The sequence below is a fragment of the Rhinatrema bivittatum genome, chromosome 6 (assembly GCF_901001135.1).
Source record: "Rhinatrema bivittatum chromosome 6, aRhiBiv1.1, whole genome shotgun sequence".
Lineage (NCBI taxonomy): Eukaryota > Metazoa > Chordata > Amphibia > Gymnophiona > Rhinatrematidae > Rhinatrema > Rhinatrema bivittatum.
In genome coordinates this window covers 18688705-18710514 of record NC_042620.1, presented here as the reverse complement: position 1 = coordinate 18710514, position 21810 = coordinate 18688705, and the positions used below count along the sequence as shown (strand labels likewise).

Genomic DNA, 21810 nt, shown 5'->3' with positions numbered 1-21810 from the left:
TGAAGGAAATCGAAATTAGCTGGAGCGGAATCCTTGCTAACTCATAGCTGGATTGGAGATTGGAGGCTAAGTACCCGGAGGTAGTGACGTCATGCGGTGGAGACACCCCCGAGGTTCCCGCCATGACGTATTCAAAAGAGAGGGCGGCGCATGCGCACATGTCCTAAGTGACCTCAGTGAAAGAATGGCGAACGCAATCGCCCATGCCGGTCCGGGGATGCCGGAGAGGTCGGCAGAGGCAGCCATCTTGCCCAGAGGAGAGGAAAGAGAAAGAAAAGAGGTGAGACAGAGAGGGTGCAGCCGTCTGCGACCGATGGGCGCAATATTGATGTTGTCACCTGGCTGTGTGAAGAACCAACTCACTGCCTGGTTGGTGTATGTCATTTTTATTTTACTGTGAAATGCAAATATTCATTACAAAGATTTAAATATAAAACATACACAATTTATAATATAGTCAAAACAACATAATCATCATGCTACAGGGAGAAAGAGGCGATTCTGCAATAAATGATGACATGACAGGGAAGGCTAAAACAAGGCACCAGACAAGTTAAGTCAATCTGTAGAACCCATAGTGAAGAAGAGCTAGATACAGATTGTGGCAGTTGCCCAGGCTTTTCTAGGGCTGCACCTCAAGTCCCGAAGAGAAAACTGGACTAATGGAAGCCGGTAACCTCACTCCACATGGAGTAAAGGAGCAGGCCATTGTGGACCCAGGAGCCAGCATCCCACACTACAGGAAGGAGAAAGAACAGTTCATTGTGGCCATTGAGCTAGCACATCCTGTTGCATATTGGGGGGGAGGGGAGTGCAGGGAGGGCAAGCTGTTGCAGCCCCAGGAGATAGCACTGCTCTATTGTATGCAGGGAGAAAGAGTGTGCCATCCCATCCCTGGGAACTAGCACCACCAGCTAGCTGTATGCAAGGAGAAAGCAGAGTGGGCCATGGCAGCACTGGGAGCTTGCACTCTAGGTGCATGTAGAGAGGAAGTGCAGTCCGATGCAGTAACTGGGGCCAGCATCCCCAGCGGAAAAGAGCAGGGAAGAGACAGCAGCAATAACTTGATCAATAATGGAGGTAGAGAACGGTACGAACAGGTTGGGGGATAGAAAAGTCACTGATTTGGATGGGCTGATGTACTGGAAGATGGATGGGAGAAGAAAAATAAGGGATAGGGGATAGGCATCCACTGGTCTGGTCTGGAGGTGATGGGGGTTGAGTGAATGCCTATCCCCCATTTTTTTTCTCCCATCCATCTTCCAGTACATCAGCCCATCCAAATCAGTGACTTTTCTATCCCCCAAACCTATTTCAGACCTATTAGTAAACATGTGTAACCTATCATTAAAATCATCCATTGTACCTGAAGACTGGAGGATAGCAAATGTAACCCCAATATTTAAAAAGGGCTCCAGGGGCGATCCGGGAAACTACAGACCGGTTAGCTTGACTTCAGTGCCAGGAAAAATAGTGGAAAGTGTTCTAAACATCAAAATCACAGAACATATAGAAAGACATGGTTTAATGGAACAAAGTCAGCAGGGCTTTACCCAGGGCAAGTCTTGCCTCACAAATCTGCTTCACTTTTTTGAAGGAGTTAATAAACATGTGGATAAAGGTGAATCGGTAGTTGTAGTATACTTGGATTTTCAGAAGGCATTTGACAAAGTTCCTCATGAGAGGCTTCTAGGAAAAGTAAAAAGTCATGGGATAGGTGGCGATGTCCTTTCGTGGATTGCAAACTGGCTAAAAGACAGGAAACAGAGAGTAGGATTAAATGGACAATTTTCTCAGTGGAAGGGAGTGGACAGTGAAGTGCCTCAGGGATCTGTATTGGGACCCTTACTTTTCAATATATTTATAAATGATCTGGAAAGAAATACGACGAGTGAGATAATCAAATTTGCAGATGATACAAAATTGTTCAGAGTAGTTAAATCACAAGCAGATTGTGATAAATTGTAGGAAGACCTTGTGAGACTGGAAAATTGGGCATCCAAATGGCAGATGAAATTTAATGTGGATAAGTGCAAGGTGATGCATATAGGGAAAAATAACCCATGCTATAATTACACAATGTTGGGTTCCATATTAGGTGCTACAACCCAAGAAAGAGATCTAGGTGTCATAGTGGATAACACATTGAAATCATCGGTTCAGTGTGCTGCGGCAGTCAAAAAAGCAAACAGAATGTTGGGAATTATTAGAAAGGGAATGGTGAATAAAACAGAAAATATCATAATGCCTCTGTATCGCTCCATGGTGAGACCGCACCTTGAATACTGTGTACAATTCTGGTCGCCGCATCTCAAAAAAGATATAATCGCGATGGAGAAGGTACAGAGAAGGGCTACCAAAATGATAAGGGGAATGGAACAGCTCCCCTATGAGGAAAGACTGAAGAGGTTAGGACTTTTCAGCTTGGAGAAGAGACGGCTAAGGGGGGATATGATAGAGATGTTTAAAATCATGAGAGGTCTAGAACGGGTAGATGTGAATCGGTTATTTACTCTTTCGGATAATAGAAAGACTAGGGGGCACTCCATGAAGTTAGCATGGGGCACATTTAAAACTAATCTGAGAGAGTTCTTTTTTGCTCAACGCACAATTAAACTCTGGAATTTGTTGCCAGAGGATGTGGTTAGTGCAGTTAGTATAGCTGTGTTTAAAAAAGGATAGGATAAGTTCTTGGAGGAGAAGTCCATTACCTGCTATTAAGTTCACTTAGAGAATAGCCACTGCCATTAGCAATGGCAACATGGAATAGACTTAGTTTTTGGGTACTTGCCAGGTTCTTATGGCCTGGATTGGCCACTGTTGGAAACAGGATGCTGGGCTTGATGGACCCTTGGTCTGACCCAGTATGGCATTTTCTTATGTTCTTAAACCTGTTCATACCGTCCTCTACCTCCATTATTGATCAAGTTATTGCTGCTGTCTCTTCCCTGCTCTTTTCCGCTGGGGATGCTGGTCCCAGGTACTGCATTGGGCTGCCCTTCCTCTCTACATGCACCTAGAGTGCAAGCTCCCAGTGCTGCCATGGCCCACTCTGCTTTCTCCTTGCATATTATAGAAAATCACCCCTGACTGTCATAGGGTTCTAAAAGCTTTAAGCCTGGCAGATTCTGACTGCCAAACAAAAGTAACAAGAAAAAAATGTAGAGCAATTGGTATGTACAAAAATGATTGCTGATTCTATGCCGCTATTCTAAAATGCTCCAAAGCACTTTAGGAGAATCTCGTAAATCCAAGTACTAAATAAAAATAAATGACCATTTTACGTTTTATGATATCTATATACCTCTCCTGCAAATGTAGTTGCCGTAGGGTTGACTAGTTTAGGACAAAATGTTTTACACGGGGAACAAGCCAAAGCGAATACAGAAGCTATTTGAGTTCGAAAAACGCGCTAAAAATAAACTCGGTTCTCGGCTATTCTGCAGGTCCGCAAATAGCGCGTGAAATCACCAAAACAATGCCCCTAGAAGGGGCGCTAAGGAGCCCTCCGGGCCACGTGCATACCACAACAACCAATCATGGGGCGAGAAGCGAAAGGACACGCGCACCGACCGACGCTGGACGCATCCTTTTCTTGACGCCACGTGACACAAAATCCTCCGAACGTCCTTACATTAACGACACGCCCACCGAACGTGTCATTCAGAGCCTGGCCAAGCTTTCATTGGTGGATTGGACTCCATGGCCCGCCTCTCCCTCTCTCTCTGCCTGAGGATTGGTCGCGTGAGTGCCGCTGCCTTCCCCTTCCCCCACCTTCAGGTCCAGCCTCGTGCTTTGCGTGCGGGTCATGCATTCGGTGACGTTGAGTTCAGGGGTCAAGGTGCGGGTCGGTGGATTTGTTTTGCAGAGCCGGTTAGGCGGTGAGTGACAGCTGGGGCTCGGTCTATTTATTTGCGAGTCTCGGCTCGTTTCCGTGTCTGTGTCCACGTGTCAGTCACTTTGTGCGCCTTTTCCTTGTGTCTGTCTCCACATGGTTGGCTAGGTTAGTTTCTGGCGGATAGAAGGGTCTCTGAATCTCACCCTGTGTACGTGTGGAGAGCAGTCTCTGACTCTCACTGTCTGTATGTGTAGGGTCTATCTGTATCCGTGAGCCAGTCTGTCAGTCTCCCCCTGTGAAGAGCAGCCTGAATCTCACTGTCCGGGGGCTGTATCTATCAGTCTCACCCTGTGAAGAGCAGTCTGAATCTCACTGATTGTATGTGCGGGGGCTGTGTCTGTCAGTCTCACCCTGTGCACATGTGGAGAGCAGTCTGAATCTCACTGATTGTATGTGCGGGGGCTGTGTCTGTCAGTCTCACCCTGTGCACATGTGGAGAGCAGTCTGAATCTCACTGACTGTATGTGCGGGGGCTGTGTCTGTCAGTCTCACCCTGTGTACATGTGGAGAGCAGTCTGAATCTCACTGTCTGTATGTGTGGGGGCTGTGTCTGTCAGTCTCACCCTGTGTATATGTGGAGAGCAGTCTGAATCTCACTGTCTGTATGTGTGGGGGCTGTGTCTGTCAGTCTCACCCTGTGTACATGTGGAGAGCAGTCTGAATCTCACTGATTGTATGTGCGGGGGCTGTGTCTGTCAGTCTCACCCTGTGTACATGTGGAGAGCAGTCTGAATCTCACTGATTGTATGTGCGGGGGCTGTGTCTGTCAGTCTCACCCTGTGCACATGTGGAGAGCAGTCTGAATCTCACTGTCTGTATGTGTGGGGGCTGTGTCTGTCAGTCTCACCCTGTGTACATGTGGAGAGCAGTCTGAATCTCACTGTCTGTATGTGTGGGGGCTGTGTCTGTCAGTCTCACCCTGTGTACATGTGGAGAGCAGTCTGAATCTCACTGATTGTATGTGCGGGGGCTGTGTCTGTCAGTCTCACCCTGTGCACATGTGGAGAGCAGTCTGAATCTCACTGTCTGTATGTGCGGGGGCTGTGTCTGTCAGTCTCACCCTGTGTACATGTGGAGAGCAGTCTGAATCTCACTGATTGTATGTGTGGGGGCTGTGTCTGTCAGTCTCACCCTGTGCACATGTGGAGAGCAGTCTGAATCTCACTGTCTGTATGTACGGGGGCTGTGTCTGTCAGTCTCACCCTGTGCACATGTGGAGAGCAGTCTGAATCTCACTGTCTGTATGTGTGGGGGCTGTGTCTGTCAGTCTCACCCTGTGTACATGTGGAGAGCAGTCTGAATCTCACTGTCTGTATGTGCGGGGGCTGTGTCTGTCAGTCTCACCCTGTGTACATGTGGAGAGCAGTCTGAATCTCACTGTCTGTATGTGCGGGGGCTGTGTCTGTCAGTCTCACCCTGTGCACATGTGGAGAGCAGTCTGAATCTCACTGTCTGTATGTGCGGGGGCTGTGTCTGTCAGTCTCACCCTGTGTACATGTGGAGAGCAGTCTGAATCTCACTGTCTTTATGTGCGGGGGCTGTGTCTGTCAGTCTCACCCTGTGCACATGTGGAGAGCAGTCTGAATCTCACTGTCTGTATGTGCGGGGGCTGTGTCTGTCAGTCTCACCCTGTGTACATGTGGAGAGCAGTCTGAATCTCACTGTCTGTATGTGTGGGGGCTGTGTCTGTCAGTCTCACCCTGTGTACATGTGGAGAGCAGTCTGAATCTCACTGACTGTATGTGCGGGGGCTGTGTCTGTCAGTTTCACCCTGTGTACATGTGGAGAGCAGTCTGAATCTCACTGTCTGTATGTGTGGGGGCTGTGTCTGTCAGTCTCACCCTGTGTACATGTGGAGAGCAGTCTGAATCTCACTGATTGTATGTGCGGGGGCTGTGTCTGTCAGTCTCACCCTGTGCACATGTGGAGAGCAGTCTGAATCTCACTGATTGTATGTGCGGGGGCTGTGTCTGTCAGTCTCACCCTGTGCACATGTGGAGAGCAGTCTGAATCTCACTGACTGTATGTGCGGGGTCTGTGTCTGTCAGTCTCACCCTGTGTACATGTGGAGAGCAGTCTGAATCTCACTGTCTGTATGTGTGGGGGCTGTGTCTGTCAGTCTCACCCTGTGTACATGTGGAGAGCAGTCTGAATCTCACTGATTGTATGTGCGGGGGCTGTGTCTGTCAGTCTCACCCTGTGCACATGTGGAGAGCAGTCTGAATCTCACTGATTGTATGTGCGGGGGCTGTGTCTGTCAGTCTCCCCCTGTGCACATGTGGAGAGCAGTCTGAATCTCACTGACTGTATGTACGGGGGCTGTGTCTGTCAGTCTCCCCCTGTGCACATGTGGAGAGCAGTCTGAATCTCACTGACTGTATGTGCGGGGGCTGTGTCTGTCAGTCTCCCCCTGTGCACATGTGGAGAGCAGTCTGAATCTCACTGACTGTATGTGCGGGGGCTGTGTCTGTCAGTCTCCCCCTGTGCACATGTGGAGAGCAGTCTGAATCTCACTGATTGTATGTGCGGGGGCTGTGTCTGTCAGTCTCCCCCTGTGTACATGTGGAGAGCAGTCTGAATCTCACTGACTGTATGTGCGGGGGCTGTGTCTGTCAGTCTCCCCCTGTGCACATGTGGAGAGCAGTCTGAATCTCACTGACTGTATGTGCGGGGGCTGTGTCTGTCAGTCTCCCCCTGTGTACATGTGGAGAGCAGTCTGAATCTCACTGACTGTATGTGCGGGGGCTGTGTCTGTCAGTCTCCCCCTGTGTACATGTGGAGAGCAGTCTGAATCTCACTGTCTGTATGTGTGGGGGCTGTGTCTGTCAGTCTCACCCTGTGTACATGTGGAGAGCAGTCTGAATCTCACTGTCTGTATGTGCGGGGGCTGTGTCTGTCAGTCTCACCCTGTGTACATGTGGAGAGCAGTCTGAATCTCACTGTCTGTATGTGCGGGGGCTGTGTCTGTCAGTCTCACCCTGTGCACATGTGGAGAGCAGTCTGAATCTCACTGTCTGTATGTGCGGGGGCTGTGTCTGTCAGTCTCACCCTGTGTACATGTGGAGAGCAGTCTGAATCTCACTGATTGTATGTGTGGGGGCTGTGTCTGTCAGTCTCACCCTGTGCACATGTGGAGAGCAGTCTGAATCTCACTGTCTGTATGTACGGGGGCTGTGTCTGTCAGTCTCACCCTGTGCACATGTGGAGAGCAGTCTGAATCTCACTGTCTGTATGTGTGGGGGCTGTGTCTGTCAGTCTCACCCTGTGTACATGTGGAGAGCAGTCTGAATCTCACTGTCTGTATGTGCGGGGGCTGTGTCTGTCAGTCTCACCCTGTGTACATGTGGAGAGCAGTCTGAATCTCACTGTCTGTATGTGCGGGGGCTGTGTCTGTCAGTCTCACCCTGTGCACATGTGGAGAGCAGTCTGAATCTCACTGTCTGTATGTGCGGGGGCTGTGTCTGTCAGTCTCACCCTGTGTACATGTGGAGAGCAGTCTGAATCTCACTGTCTTTATGTGCGGGGGCTGTGTCTGTCAGTCTCACCCTGTGCACATGTGGAGAGCAGTCTGAATCTCACTGTCTGTATGTGCGGGGGCTGTGTCTGTCAGTCTCACCCTGTGTACATGTGGAGAGCAGTCTGAATCTCACTGATTGTATGTGTGGGGGCTGTGTCTGTCAGTCTCACCCTGTGCACATGTGGAGAGCAGTCTGAATCTCACTGTCTGTATGTACGGGGGCTGTGTCTGTCAGTCTCACCCTGTGCACATGTGGAGAGCAGTCTGAATCTCACTGTCTGTATGTGCGGGGGCTGTGTCTGTCAGTCTCCCCCTGTGCACATGTGGAGAGCAGTCTGAATCTCACTGACTGTATGTGCGGGGGCTGTGTCTGTCAGTCTCACCCTGTGCACATGTGGAGAGCAGTCTGAATCTCACTGATTGTATGTGCGGGGGCTGTGTCTGTCAGTCTCCCCCTGTGCACATGTGGAGAGCAGTCTGAATCTCACTGATTGTATGTGCGGGGGCTGTGTCTGTCAGTCTCCCCCTGTGCACATGTGGAGAGCAGTCTGAATCTCACTGATTGTATGTGCGGGGGCTGTGTCTGTCACTCTCCCCCTGTGCACATGTGGAGAGCAGTCTGAATCTCACTGTCTGTATGTGCGGGGGCTGTGTCTGTCAGTCTCACCCTGTGTACATGTGGAGAGCAGTCTGAATCTCACTGACTGTATGTGCGGGGGCTGTGTCTGTCAGTCTCCCCCTGTGCACATGTGGAGAGCAGTCTGAATCTCACTGATTGTATGTGCGGGGGCTGTGTCTGTCAGTCTCCCCCTGTGCCCATGTGGAGAGCAGTCTGAATCTCACTGACTGTATGTGCGGGGGCTGTGTCTGTCAGTCTCACCCTGTGCACATGTGGAGAGCAGTCTGAATCTCACTGACTGTATGTGCGGGGGCTGTGTCTGTCAGTCTCACCCTGTGCACATGTGGAGAGCAGTCTGAATCTCACTGTCTGTATCTGTGGGGGCTGTGTCTGTCAGTCTCACCCTGTGAAGAGCAGTCTGAATCTCACTGTCCAGGGGCTGTATCTATCCGTCTCACCCTGCGTACATGTGGAGAGCAGTCTGAATCTCACTGACTGTATGTGCGGGGGCTGTGTCTGTCAGTCTCACCCTGTGAAGAGCAGTCTGAATCTCACTGTCCGGGGGCTGTATCTATTTATTTATTTAATTCTTTTATATGACGGGAGTCATATCAAATCGGTTTACATGGAACGAAGGGGTAACATTCTTATCAACCGTTTAACAGTAAAATAATCAGAGGAGGTAAAAAAGTTACATATAACAAGGAGCTCAAACTTGGGAATAGAAGAAAGAAGGAAAGAGAGATAACCATTGTGATTAAAGGGTTTCGCTATGTAAGTAGTCAGGAAGGCTTGAGATGTAGAGTTTCTGAAGTGAAAAGATTAAGGGAAAGCTTGGCTAAATAGCCAGGTTTTAAGTTTTTTTTCGAAATGTTTGTAGACAGGGTTCCTGCCTGAGGTCCGGCGGTAGATTGTTCCAGATAGTGGGTCCTGCTATCGAGAATGCTCGTTCTTTGGTTGCGGTGTGGCGTGAAGATTTGTTAGGAGGCAAATGGAGAGATCCTTTGTATGATTCTCTGATGGGTCTGGATGAGGAGTGGAGTTTGAGGGGGAACTGGAGATCCAACGGGTATTGTTTGTGATCGTTTTGTGGATTATGGTGAGGGATTTGTGTAAGATTCTATAGTTTATTGGCAGCCAATGTAGGTTCTTTAAGATGGGGGAGATGTGATCTCTGCGGTTTGTATTACACAAGACTCTAGCTGCTGCATTCTGGAGCATCTGTAAAGGTTTTGTGGAGGAGTGTGGAAGCCCCAGAAGGAGTGAGTTGCAGTAGTCAATCTTGGCAAAGAGCGTGGCTTGGAAGACTGTCCTGAAGTCATGGAAAAACAGGAGGGGTTTGAGCCTTTTTAGGACTTGCAGTTTGTAGAAGCCGTCCTTTATCGTGTTGTTGATGATTTTCTTTAAATTTAAGCGATTGTCAAGGATTACTCCGAGGTCTCTAGCATGAGAGATTTGTGTTGTATGAGGGAGCTGAAGCGAGGAATCTGAATGGTCGGTTGAAATGATGAGTAGTTCGGTCTTGGACGTATTTAGGACTAGATTCAGATTGTTGAGGAGTTGGTTAATGGATTGAAGGCAATTTTCCCAGTATAGGAGAGTTTTTGAGAGTGACTCTTTTATGGGGATTAATATCTGAACATCATCTGCGTTGAGATAATTTGTTAATCTTAGGTTGGTAAGCAGTTGACAGAGGGGGAGGAGGTAGATGTTAAATAGGGTGGGGGATAAGGAGGATCCTTGAGGAACTCCTACTGAAGATTTAATACTGGATGATTCTTTGTTGTTAATTTTGACTTTGTAGGTTCTGTTGCTTAGGAATGAATTAAACCATCTGTGTACAGATCCTGAAATACCGATGTCTGAGAGACGGCTTAGCAGAGTGGAGTGATTCACCGTATCAAATGCTCAAGAAGAGCTAACAGAAATGCTTGACCTTTGTCTAGTCCTAAGATGATGTGTCCTAAGATGTGTCCTAAGATGATGTGTCCTAAGATGATGTGATCCGTAAGGGAGAGGAGGAGGGTCTCTGTGCTGTAGGATTTGCGAAACCCATATTGATTAGGTTAGAGAATATTATGATCGACTAGGAAATCCGAGAGTTGGGAATTGACCAATTTTTCAGTGATTTTTGCAACAAAAGGAAGGTTGGAAATTGGGCGGAAATTAGAGAGATCTTGAGTGTCTAGGTTGGGTTTCTTCAGAAGAGGTTTGAGTGATGCAGATTTTAGAGAGTCAGGATATATTCCTTGAGATAAGGTGCAGTTTATGATGTCTGCCAAGGGACTGGCTATGGTGTCTGGGATAAGGAGGAGGAGTTTTGTAGGTATATTGTCTGAAGGGTGGCTTGATGGTTTCAGTTTCTTTAGGAGGGTTTCGATCTCCTTAGATGAGATGGGTTCAAAGGTATCAAATTTGGCTCCAATGATGGTTGGTTTGGCAGCAGAAGTCTGTTGTGTGGAAGTGTTAGGGGGCAGCAGTGCTAAGGTGTTTGTTATTTTTTTTTGAAAGAAAAGAGCAAGTTCTTCTGCTTTGCTTTGTGCCTCTTCCTCTGGAATAGCTGGGGCATTGGTTTTCGTGAGTTGTGAGACGTATGTGAAGAGAGCTTTTGCGTCAAATTGGAACTCATGGATTCTGCTGGCGAAGAAGATTTTTTTTGATCTTAGTATGAGGTTTCTATATCGGTGGAGCCGGTCTTTGTAGATGGATAAGGTAGAGGAGCTGGGTGCTTTGTGCCATTGGCGTTCCTTAAGTCTAAGGTCTCGTTTAGACTTTTTAAGTTCTGGTGAGAACCAAGGTTGTTTTGCTTTCTGATCCGGTTTGATTGTTCTTACAGCTGCTGGACATAGTTTATTGGCTATACCCTCCGTCATGTTCTGCCAAGAGAGTATAGCTGCATTAGGGTTGGTTATGTCCAAGTTTGAGAATTCTTTAGATAAGAGTTCGATGAGGGTGTCAGAAGGGCATGATTTCCGGAAGTGGATGGTAGAATAGGGTTGCGGTTGTTTAGAGCAGTGGTTCTCAACCTTTTTTCGGCCGGGACACACCTGACAGATGGTTCTCACATGCGTGACACACTGAACATGTGACCATCACGGGACAAAATGTAAATATACATTCTGCATACTCAGGAACCACGTCGACCCCCAAAAATGGGTGCAGAGCAGAACTAGGACATTACCCGTACAGCTCACCATACAAAAAAAAGATATTCTGGATCTGATGACATCTCAGTAAAAGCAAAGCAAACTCTCTTTACTGGCAGGCACAATACCCCTCCTTATGAAAAGACAGTAATTAACCAGGCCCTAAACACTAATACACCTCCTATTGGGAAAACAGAGCAAGCCAAGCTGCTATAGATACCCACTTAGAAATAATTGTAAAACTATACTAATAAATGTTACAAAACAGCTGATGAACAGAATAACATCCAACAATTAAAAACTCATAAAAATTATTAAAAATTATCTAAATATCAAAATATTTCAAAACAGCAGACACATCACATAACACCCAATAATTAAAATGGCAATCAATCAAGAAAAATAAACTTAAAAAGCTGCCTTTACTTACCCTCTCCAGCAACTCTCCTACTCCTTTCCCTTGCAGACCAATAGCTCTCACCAGAAGCAGCAAGGGCTGCTGAAGCTCTGTCCTCACAGTCCTCTTCCTTAGGGCCCACAACTAGTCACAACCAGTCTCTGTCTCACACAGACCAGTAACTTCCCTAACTAGTATCTCTTCCTCACACACACACCAGTCACCTCCCTGACCAGTCTCTCTCAATCACACACATGTGTCACTTACATACAAGCTCACACATACTCTGTCACTTACAACCACACACACTGCCACTCATGCACCCATTGTACCGCACACGCACAAGCTCTCACTCATGCACCCAGGCACCCATTCTACCACACACACACACACACACACTACCACTCACGCACCCAGGCATGCATTCCAACACACACACACACACACACAAAGCTGCCACTCACCACCCAGGCACCCATTCTACCACAGGCACACAAGCTCTCACTCATGCAATCAGGCATGCATTCTAACACACACACACAGCTGCCACTCACGCACCCAGGCATGCATTCCAACACACACACACACACACACAAAGCTGCCACTCACGCACCCAGGCATGCATTCCAACACACACATACATAAAGCTCCCACTCATGCACCCAGGCACCCATTCTACCACACACACACAAGCTCTCACTCACGCACCCAGGCACCCATTCTACCACAGGCACACAAGCTCTCACTCATGCACCCAGGCACCCATTCTAACACACACACACACAAGCTCTTACTCATGCACCCAGGCACCCATTCTACCACACACACACACACACACACAAGCTCTCACTCATGCACCCATTCTACAACAGGCACACAAGCTGTCACTCATGCACCCAGGCACCCATTCTACCACAGGCACACAAGCTCTCACTCATGCACCCATTCTACAACAGGCACACAAGCTCTCACTCACGCACCCAGGTACCCATTCTACCACAGGCACACAAGCTCTCACTCATGCACCCAGGCACCCATTCTAACACACACACTCACAAGCTCTTACTCATGCACCCAGGCACCCATTCTAACACACACACACACACACAAGCTCTTACTCATGCACCCATTCTACAACAGGCACACAAGCTCTCACTCATGCACCCAGGCACCCATTCTAACACACACACACACAAGCTCTTACTCATGCACCCAGGCACCCATTCTACCACACACACACACACACAAGCTCTCACTCATGCACCCATTCTACAACAGGCACACAAGCTGTCACTCATGCACCCAGGCACCCCTTCTACCACACACACACACAAGCTCTTACTCATGCACCCAGGCACCCATTCTACCACACACACACACACACACAAGCTGTCACTCATGCACCCAGGCACCCATTCTACCACACACACACACACACACACACACACACACACAAGCTCTTACTCATGCACCCAGGCACCCATTCTAACACACACACACACACACACACACACACACACGCTCTCACTCATGCACCCAGGCACCCATTCTACCACAAGCACACAAGCTCACATGGAGCCTCTTCTCATTGTTTGGCCTCCACTTCTCAGCCACCTCTGGCCAGACCTCCCGCGGTACGCAACGTCTCTCCAGCCGCCTCCTGCAGTGTGCAGGGTCTCTCCGCTCTTCAGCGGCCGGCAGCGGCGCACAGCGTCTCTTCGGTCTTCGGCCCCGCCGCTGGCAACGTGCAGGTCTCTGCGCTCTTCAGCCACCGGCAGCGGCGCGCAGCATCTCTTTGTTCTTCGGCCCCGCCGCTGATGACGCACAGGTTTCTCTGCTCTTCAGCTGCCGGCGGCGTGCAGGTCTTTTCGTTCTTCGGCCCCGCCGCTGGTGACGCACAGGTCTCTCTGCTCTTCAGCTGCCGGCGGCGCGCAGGTCTTTTCGTTCTTCGGCCCCGCTGGCGTTGGCGTGCAGCGTCTCTTCGTTCTTCGGCCCCGCTGACGTCGGCGCGCAGTTCTTTTCGTTCTTCGGCCCCGCTGGCGTTGGCGCGCAGCGTCTCTTCATTCTTCGGCCCCGCCCCTAGGGAGAAGGGAAGCACAAGCGGGGCAGTGGAACACCGGGAGCCGCGACACACCTGCCGGAGCTTGGCGACACACTGGTGTGTCGCAACACACCGGTTGAGAACCACTGGTTTAGAGCATGTATTAATTGTCAGAGAGGTGGATACAAGAGCATGGTCTGACCATGGGACTGGGGTGCAGTCAGGGGGGAAAGAATATGAAATACCGGAGTTGATGAAGAGGAGGTCCAATGTGTGGCCAGCTTTGTGTGTAGGTTTGTCTATGATTTGTTCAAAACCCATGGCTCTAAGGGTGGTAAGAAAGGCTTCGCAATTGGCTGAGGGAGGAGTAGCATCAACATGGAGGTTGAAGTCTCCCAGGATCATAGCAGGGGAATCCGTGTTTATATATTTCGTGATGGCTTCTATGAGCGGAGTACCCTGTGTACATGTGGAGAGCAGTCTGAATCTCACTGACTGTATGTGCGGGGGCTGTGTCTCTCAGTCTCACCCTGTGAACATGTGGAGAGCAGTCTGAATCTCACTGTCTGTATGTGTGGGGGCTGTGTCTGTCAGTCTCACCCTGTGTACATTTGGAGAGCAGTCTGAATCTCACTGTCTGTATGTGTGGGGGCTGTGTCTGTCAGTCTCACCCTGTGTACATGTGGAGAGCAGTCTGAATCTCACTGTCTGTGTGGGGGCTGTGTCTGTCAGTTTCACCCTGTGTACATGTGGAGAGCAGTCTGAATCTCACTGTCTGTATGTGTGGGGGCTGTGTCTGTCAGTCTCACCCTGTGTACATGTGGAGAGCAGTCTGAATCTCACTGTCTGTATGTGTGGGGGCTGTGTCTGTCAGTCTCACCCTGTGTACATTTGGAGAGCAGTCTGAATCTCACTGTCTGTATGTGTGGGGGCTGTGTCTGTCAGTCTCACCCTGTGTACATGTGGAGTGCAGTCTGAATCTCACTGTCTGTATGTGTGGGGGCTGTGTCTGTCAGTCTCGCCCTGTGTACATGTGGAGAGCAGTCTGAATCTCACTGTCTGTATGTGTGGGGGCTGTGTCTGTCAGTCTCACCCTGTGTACATGTGGAGAGCAGTCTGAATCTCACTGACTGTATGTGCAGGGGCTGTGTCTCTGTCTCACCCTGTGTACATGTGGAGAGCAGTCTGAATCTCACTGTCTGTATGTGTGGGGGCTGTGTCTGTCAGTCTCACCCTGTGTACATGTGGAGAGCAGTCTGAATCTTACTGACTGTATGTGTGGGGGCTGTGTCTGTCAGTCTCACACTGTGAACATGTGGAGAGCAGTCTGAATCTCACTGTCTGTATGTGTGGGGGCTGTGTCTGTCAGTCTCACCCTGTGTACATGTGGAGAGCAGTCTGAATCTTACTGACTGTATGTGTGGGGGCTGTGTCAGTCAGTCTCACCCTGTGTACATGTGGAGAGCAGTCTGAATCTCACTGACTGTATGTGTGGGGGCTGTGTCTGTCAGTCTCACCCTGTGAACATGTGGAGAGCAGTCTGAATCTCACTGTCTGTATGTGTGGGGGCTGTGTCTGTCAGTCTCACCCTGTGTACATGTGGAGAGCAGTCTGAATCTCACTGTCTGTATGTGTGGGGGCTGTGTCTGTCAGTCTCACCCTGTGTACATGTGGAGAGCAGTCTGAATCTCACTGTCTGTATGTGTGGGGGCTGTGTCTGTCAGTCTCACCCTGTGTACATGTGGAGAGCAGTTTGAATCTCACTGTCTGTATGTGTGGGGGCTGTGTCTGTCAGTCTCACCCTGTGTACATGTGGAGAGCAGTCTGAATCTCACTGTCTGTATGTGTGGGGGCTGTGTCTGTCAGTTTCACCCTGTGTACATGTGGAGAGCAGACTGAATCTCACTGTCTGTATGTGTGGGGGCTGTGTCTGTCAGTCTCACCCTGTGTACATGTGGAGAGCAGTCTGAATCTCACTGTCTGTATGTGTGGGGGCTGTGTCTGTCAGTCTCACCCTGTGTACATGTGGAGAGCAGTCTGAATCTTACTGACTGTATGTGTGGGGGCTGTGTCAGTCAGTCTCACCCTGTGCACATGTGGAGAGCAGTCTGAGTCTCCCTGTCTTTATGTGTGGGGTCTATGCCTGTCTCTCTCTGAGTTTTGCCCTGTGTACATATGGAGGGCACTCTCTGAATCTCTGTCTGTGCATCACTCTCTGTGTCTTCTCTCTTTGCATTAGCATGCCTGGGTATTTTTGGAGTTATGTTCCCCCTTAGATTGCTCTTGATTAGCAGAAGGAGGCTGCCTATCACTTTATTTCTTCTCTCCCTCCAAAGATGATCCCCAGCACTCTTTATCTTCCCTACCTATCCTATCCATCCATCCCTGATCTCTGCACTCTCCTTCCTTACACCATCCCCAACCCCCACATCTCACTCACAGCTCTCTGACTTGTGCTGTAGGGTGTCTCTTTCCTCCTCCTCCATTCTGCTGCAGGCTGAACTGTCTCTGCCCCAGCTCCCCCTCCATCCTGTTTCTCTCCACATGCTGCCTACAGTATCTGCTCTAGCCTCACTGGCTCCCCTCCTGTGGGAAGGGAGGGTTATGACCGGAGAAGATCCAGCAGAGCAGAAAAAATTGCTCTAGTTCCCTCTTCAGTTTCTCCTATGCCTTCCCCACTTGTTTCATGCCCTTTGCCACGAGGGGGTAGGGCTGGTGTTTCCCTGGAGACCTTGCAATTTATACAAATTCCCAGAGTCTCTAGATGAAATGTAGAGGATTTGGTGGGCTTCCGCTCATTTTAAAAGTTATTTGAGGATGAGCTCTTTAACCTCTTGTTGGAATGTGTTTGAGGACACAGAGGTTAATCCCTAAACAGCATGAATCAAGTGTTTACAACCCAGTAACTTCTCAGGGTTCATCAAATACATTTCATTTCCCTCCCCTCTGCGTGAGCTACTGGAATCCTTGCAGGCTGTGATACCTTTTCTTGGACCAATGAAAAATGAGGTAACTGAGCTTTCAGGACCAGATGGGCTCCTCCTCCGGATGCGATGGGTGCTCTTGAAAACTCATAAACTTTTTTCATTGGACCAAAATGAAGATGTTGAGGCCCAGAAAGAGTTCAGTTTTCTCTGGGCAAAATGGCTCCTCAACCTGCATGCTCCTTTTCTTCCTGCTGCCTTTATTATAATATATTTATGCTTTGAAATGGTTTAATTTTGTAAACTGCTTAGAACAGTCACTGAGTAAAATAATAAAGACATTTGAATAAAGGAAATGGAAGAGGGTCAGCCCTTCATGCTACATGAAAAGAACATGTTTCTGAGGGGTGGGGTGTTTTTTTTTCCCCCACCTTTATAAAGGTTCTCTCCTAGTGTCCAAATGGATTTGTTTGGATCCAGGATTGGGCCTAACCCTATAGAACTCTCTAGCGCCCCACATTAGACCTGCCCTGTACTTACTGTCCTTCAGAAGACAGGTGAAGGCCTGGCTCCAACCAGCGAGACAGAGCCTGCTTTATTTATTTATTTATTTATTTATTTAGAGTTTTTTATATACTGACAACCGTTTGCACATCGTGTCGGTTTACATATAACTTGTAACTATTTGGCAATGCCTTAACATAGAAAGGGAATGCCATAACATAGAAATGACGGCAGAAGAAGACCAAACGGCCCATCCAGTCTGACCAGCAAGCTACGCACTTTATCCATTTTTTTCCCCCTTTTTTTCTCTCCCACCTGTTACTATTGGCAGGAATGCCTTTACATAGAACAGGAACAATACGTACAAAAACTAACAAAATAACCTGGTAACTAAGAAACTATTTACAGGATTCAGTGGTATCGTCCCTAATCTGGTTAGAATAGGAGTCCATAGAGTATCTGGGTATCTGCACAGAAGTCTCTCAACCCACTGCAGATGAAATCGCACTCAAACCAACTACCACCTCGGTTTTAAGGAGCACCGTAGTTCATCTTTAGGTGTCAGAATTGGAACTCTGTGTTACTTTTTCCTTAAATATATAAAAACCAAAACAAACCACAAAAGAAGGAGAAAAAGTAAAGTATTACAGGATGGAGGGGGCTGGAGGTCTTGTGTCGTGTTTTGACTATTATAAGTTAGAAGGGATATTTGTTTGTATTTTATGTTACTTAGCCACTGCACTGTCTCATGCTAATTCTGACTACTGGCCGTATAGTATTTAACCCCACTCTTTGTAACTTGCTGGAACTATTGTATGTTCTGCTATACTCAGCAGTTCTATCTGTAACTCATTTTCATTCAGTGCTCCTTTAGTACTCATTTATATAACTCTCTATGCTGTTACATATAAAGTAAGCCAATTTGGTAGCTTGCATTGAGCTCCCAGGCTGGAAAAGCGCGTCGTAAATATATGATGATGGTTTTGCTCACCCCATAGTAGTTGAATGTGTTTTGTTTGAAATGATTGTTTTATATTGTATTTTATCTTGTTGTACATTGCTTTGATCATTTTTAACAGTAAGGTGATCAATAAAGTAAATAAATAAAATAGGTATGAATCTCACTCCTAAAGCAGGGAATGTTAGTTATGAGCTCAGTTTTACTGCTCTCTTCAATACTCCCATTGTACAGGCAAAATATCAGAGTGTACTTGGAAGGTCTTTTTAATCAGTCCAGTGGCATCCAATACAATTAGAACTATTTCTATATCTTTGTACCATTTTTTCTTGATCTCTAATTGCATCTTTTGTCATGTGAGAATCCTCTCTCTCTCTCCATACAAAATAGGTGTTTGCTACTGACACCTCTACAAGCAGTGCCCTGTTTTTCTCCTTTACCAGTATGTCTGGTTTTCTAATATCGAGTTTTTATCTGTTAGAATGGGAATGCCCTGGCTAATCATGACATATGTAGTGTATTGCAGTTCTCATGACAAGATAATACTGCCGCTTGCAGCTTGTAGTGACTCTTATTTAAAGGAATTAAAAGAAGAAATTTCATATGTCTGAGACATCATTTGAGATTGTTAGAAAAAGAGATGTAGCAGAGATTTAGCACAAGTGCTGGGCACCAGTTTCTTTCAGAGAAAATGCTGGCTACTGTTTAAATGACTTTGTTGAACTGGAGCTTTGACATGAAAGTAGATATGCATGAAAACTTCCAACAACTTTGTCTCTCTCGCTATTAAGAGCGCGCCAAGCCTTTTAAGTCCCTACTAAAATCATGGCTTTTCAGGCAAGCCTTTTATTAAGTCCGCAAATGGTGTATTGTCTTATCTTGTTTCTGTATGTATATGATGAAGAATATTGTTTTTATGTAAACCATGTGTCTGTACTTATGTACATTGGCCAGGATATGGGCAATTAATACATTTAAAATAAAAGATTTTTTAAAAAAAGAAGTCACTATTCCAGGGGTGGCCAACTCCGGTCCTTCAGAGCCTCTGACAGACCAGGTTTTCAGGATATCCACAATGAATATGCATGAGACAGATTTGCATGCACGGCCTCCAATTGTATGCAAACCTTTATTCATTGATGATGCCCTGAAAACCTGACCTTTTTTGTGGCTCTCGAGGACCGGAGTTGGCCACCCCTGCACTATTTTTTTTCCTTGCTTGCCTCGTCGCTCACGTTCAGTCACACACCAGGACATGACCATTAAAAGTCTGTCTGTTTTTCCCTTTCAAGTTTTCTTTCTGAGCTCTGTGTTAATTTTAGATTATGGTGACCTTATGTCAAAATGTCTTAACTTTTCAGCTCTTTTGAAAACTTTTTTTTTTATATATTTCAACAGGTAAAAACCGAAAGTGTGCACCTTCAATCCTTTTTGTAAACCGAGTGCGGAGAGTCCTGAGATGATAGAATTACAAGTCTTCAGTGTACAAAGGAGATGTACACTTTTATCTAAGCATTGGGGACTGGTGTTTTAGTTGTAGAAGATGTCTTCGAGTCTCACAGAAGAGCAGAAGAGAAAGATTGAGGAGAACCGGCAAAGGGCCTTGGCTCGGAGGGCAGAGAGACTAGCAGCTCAACAGCAGGAAATAAAACGGCCAAATGCAGGGCACACGTTACTCGGAGCTGCCAATCAAATCTGCTCGGGCCACCTCAAAAGTCAGCAGCAGCAGCGCACAAAACAAGAGAGTCAGAATGGCCCCTGTCGTCAGAACACACACAGTCAAACCGTGCCACCTCCTCTGAAGGCACAGCAGCCGGCAGCCAACCCCCATGGCATCCAGCAGCAGAGCAATCTTGCAGTGGGCTCTAGCCTCGAGGTCCATAGTGCAAGGCCTGAGCCTGTGGTCACCGGGCAGGATTCTTCCTCCTATACCATTGCTTCTTGCTTAGGTTCTGATCATCCCAGCAAATTTCAGCGACAGCCATCTGTTCACTCAGAATGGTTACTGCGGCCTAAGGATCAAGCAACATTTAATAAGCCCATAGCAGCAATTCTTCCTTGTTCAAACACAATTGAGCAGACTGGCAGCACAGCGTTGGCACCCGATCTGAATAAAGCTGGCAGTGAGTGTGTCAGCAGTAAATACAGTCAGGCTGCTGGGGTCTCGGAAAGGAACACGGATTCCAGAACAGCTGTTCTCGGGACTAAGAACGGTGCTAGCATTTCCCAGTTTTACGGTGCAAGGCAAGCTTCGAAGCCCGCTGTGGCCAGTGGGAATGCAGCCCTGACTGATAGCAAGGCTTCGGTGTCGGGAGCCAGCAGTGGCAGCCCTCCCCCTTTAAAACAATGTCGAAGTGCCCTTAAAGGAAAGTGCGTGAAGCACAGCGAGGACCGATTTCAGGTGGAAGTTGGCTACAATGCAAAACTCATTTCCTTGTTTAAGACTGTACCCAGCAGGCATTATGGTAAGAGTCGCCTCCTGATGTGTCTCTTGTATCGGGGTGATCGCTGCATCCGGCCCTGCTCTTTGGGTTGTCCTATGTCACTGGGATTCTCCCTTCCCCCTACTGGTAGGGGTCTGATCTAGGAGGAGCGGCAGTTCAAGCTGTTTACTTCTGCTGCCACCTTCTGCACAGTTGTTTAAAAAAAAATAATTTTTTTTTGGCCCGCAGTTTCCTCCTGCTCCTTTGGATTTACAGCAGAGGTGAAACCGGCCTCTGTTAGGCTACAGTGTCATGAGTTTTCATTCACAACTACTTAGGATTTTCCCCTCTTTTAAAACCCTCCACCTTGCCCAGCCATTGCCAGGTAAGTCCATGGCAGGGGGCCGCAGCTTTCTCTGGAACTTGCTCTGGGTGCATTCTAAGTCCAACCCACATTTAGTGCTGTTGAATGATGCCCGAGACCCTCTCCCCCACCCCAGGGGCTTTGAATGCTGCTTCTGCCGCATCCCTGGCCCAGGCCCAGGAATCAAACCTTTTTTTTTTTTAATCTCTATAATGAATGTCTCACTGCAGTGGCTTCTAGCTGTGGCATAGTGGCACAGATCTACAGATTAAAGCCAGAGACCCCGCAGAGGCTGACTTGGCTGGATGGACCAGTTTGCAGCCCTGTGCTGCTGCACCACAGCTGTAAATAAATATGAATGACTTTACATTTCTCTTTTACCAAGCTGGGCAGTGTCTCTTCACACGGAGTTGGGTCTCATGCTGTTGATCATAAAACCAAACATCTGGGTATTTTTGGCAAATGCCTTTCATAACTGTTGTTTGCTGTAAGCTGCTAAAAATTTTCTTAGCCCTGTGGGACCTTTTTTTTTAGAAATTGTTTTCTGTGTTTGTTTGTTTTTTTAAATAATGTATAATATAGTTTTGCACATATACCAAAAAGATAAAAATCGAGGATGGAAGGAGGTTTATTTTTAAGACCGATGATGTTTTTTTACACTCGATTGAGAGCTTTTTGCTGCATGGTGCACTGAAGTCTTTCCCTCCCATTTTTATGAGTAATTGGCCATTTATTAATACACTTATTAGGGTCTATATTTAGCATTGCAGGTCATAAAATGCACACCCCAGATCATGATAACATGAAAACGTAAGCGTGATCTCCTGGGAGGAGACAGCAACACCCTGGGTAGGGTGGTCACAGTCTCTCTGAATATGAAGTGGATTCTTCATAGCCATCATGCTCCTTAGCAGCTGAGGGACACGCTGGTCACCAAGATGTCTTTTCTGTAACTTGGTGCTGCCTGCTTTGAGTATATGGTATAAACATAGACTTTAGAACAGGAAATGCATCTGTGA

At 47.6% G+C, this 21810-nt stretch overlaps 1 protein-coding gene across 2 annotated transcripts in view; it reads left to right on the top strand.

Moving 5' to 3' along the window:
* The first annotated feature begins 3763 nt into the window (after positions 1-3763).
* The window catches only part of SMARCAL1 (SWI/SNF related, matrix associated, actin dependent regulator of chromatin, subfamily a like 1), a 192129-nt gene continuing 174082 nt past the window's right edge, over positions 3764-21810 (top strand). For both annotated transcript variants that reach the window (XM_029605117.1, XM_029605118.1), the window contains exons 1-2: positions 3764-3881; positions 19403-20469. In XM_029605117.1, coding sequence (XP_029460977.1) covers positions 19548-20469 — 922 coding nt within the window. In that variant the 5' untranslated portion in view covers positions 3764-3881; positions 19403-19547. The remainder of the gene's footprint in view (positions 3882-19402; positions 20470-21810) is intronic.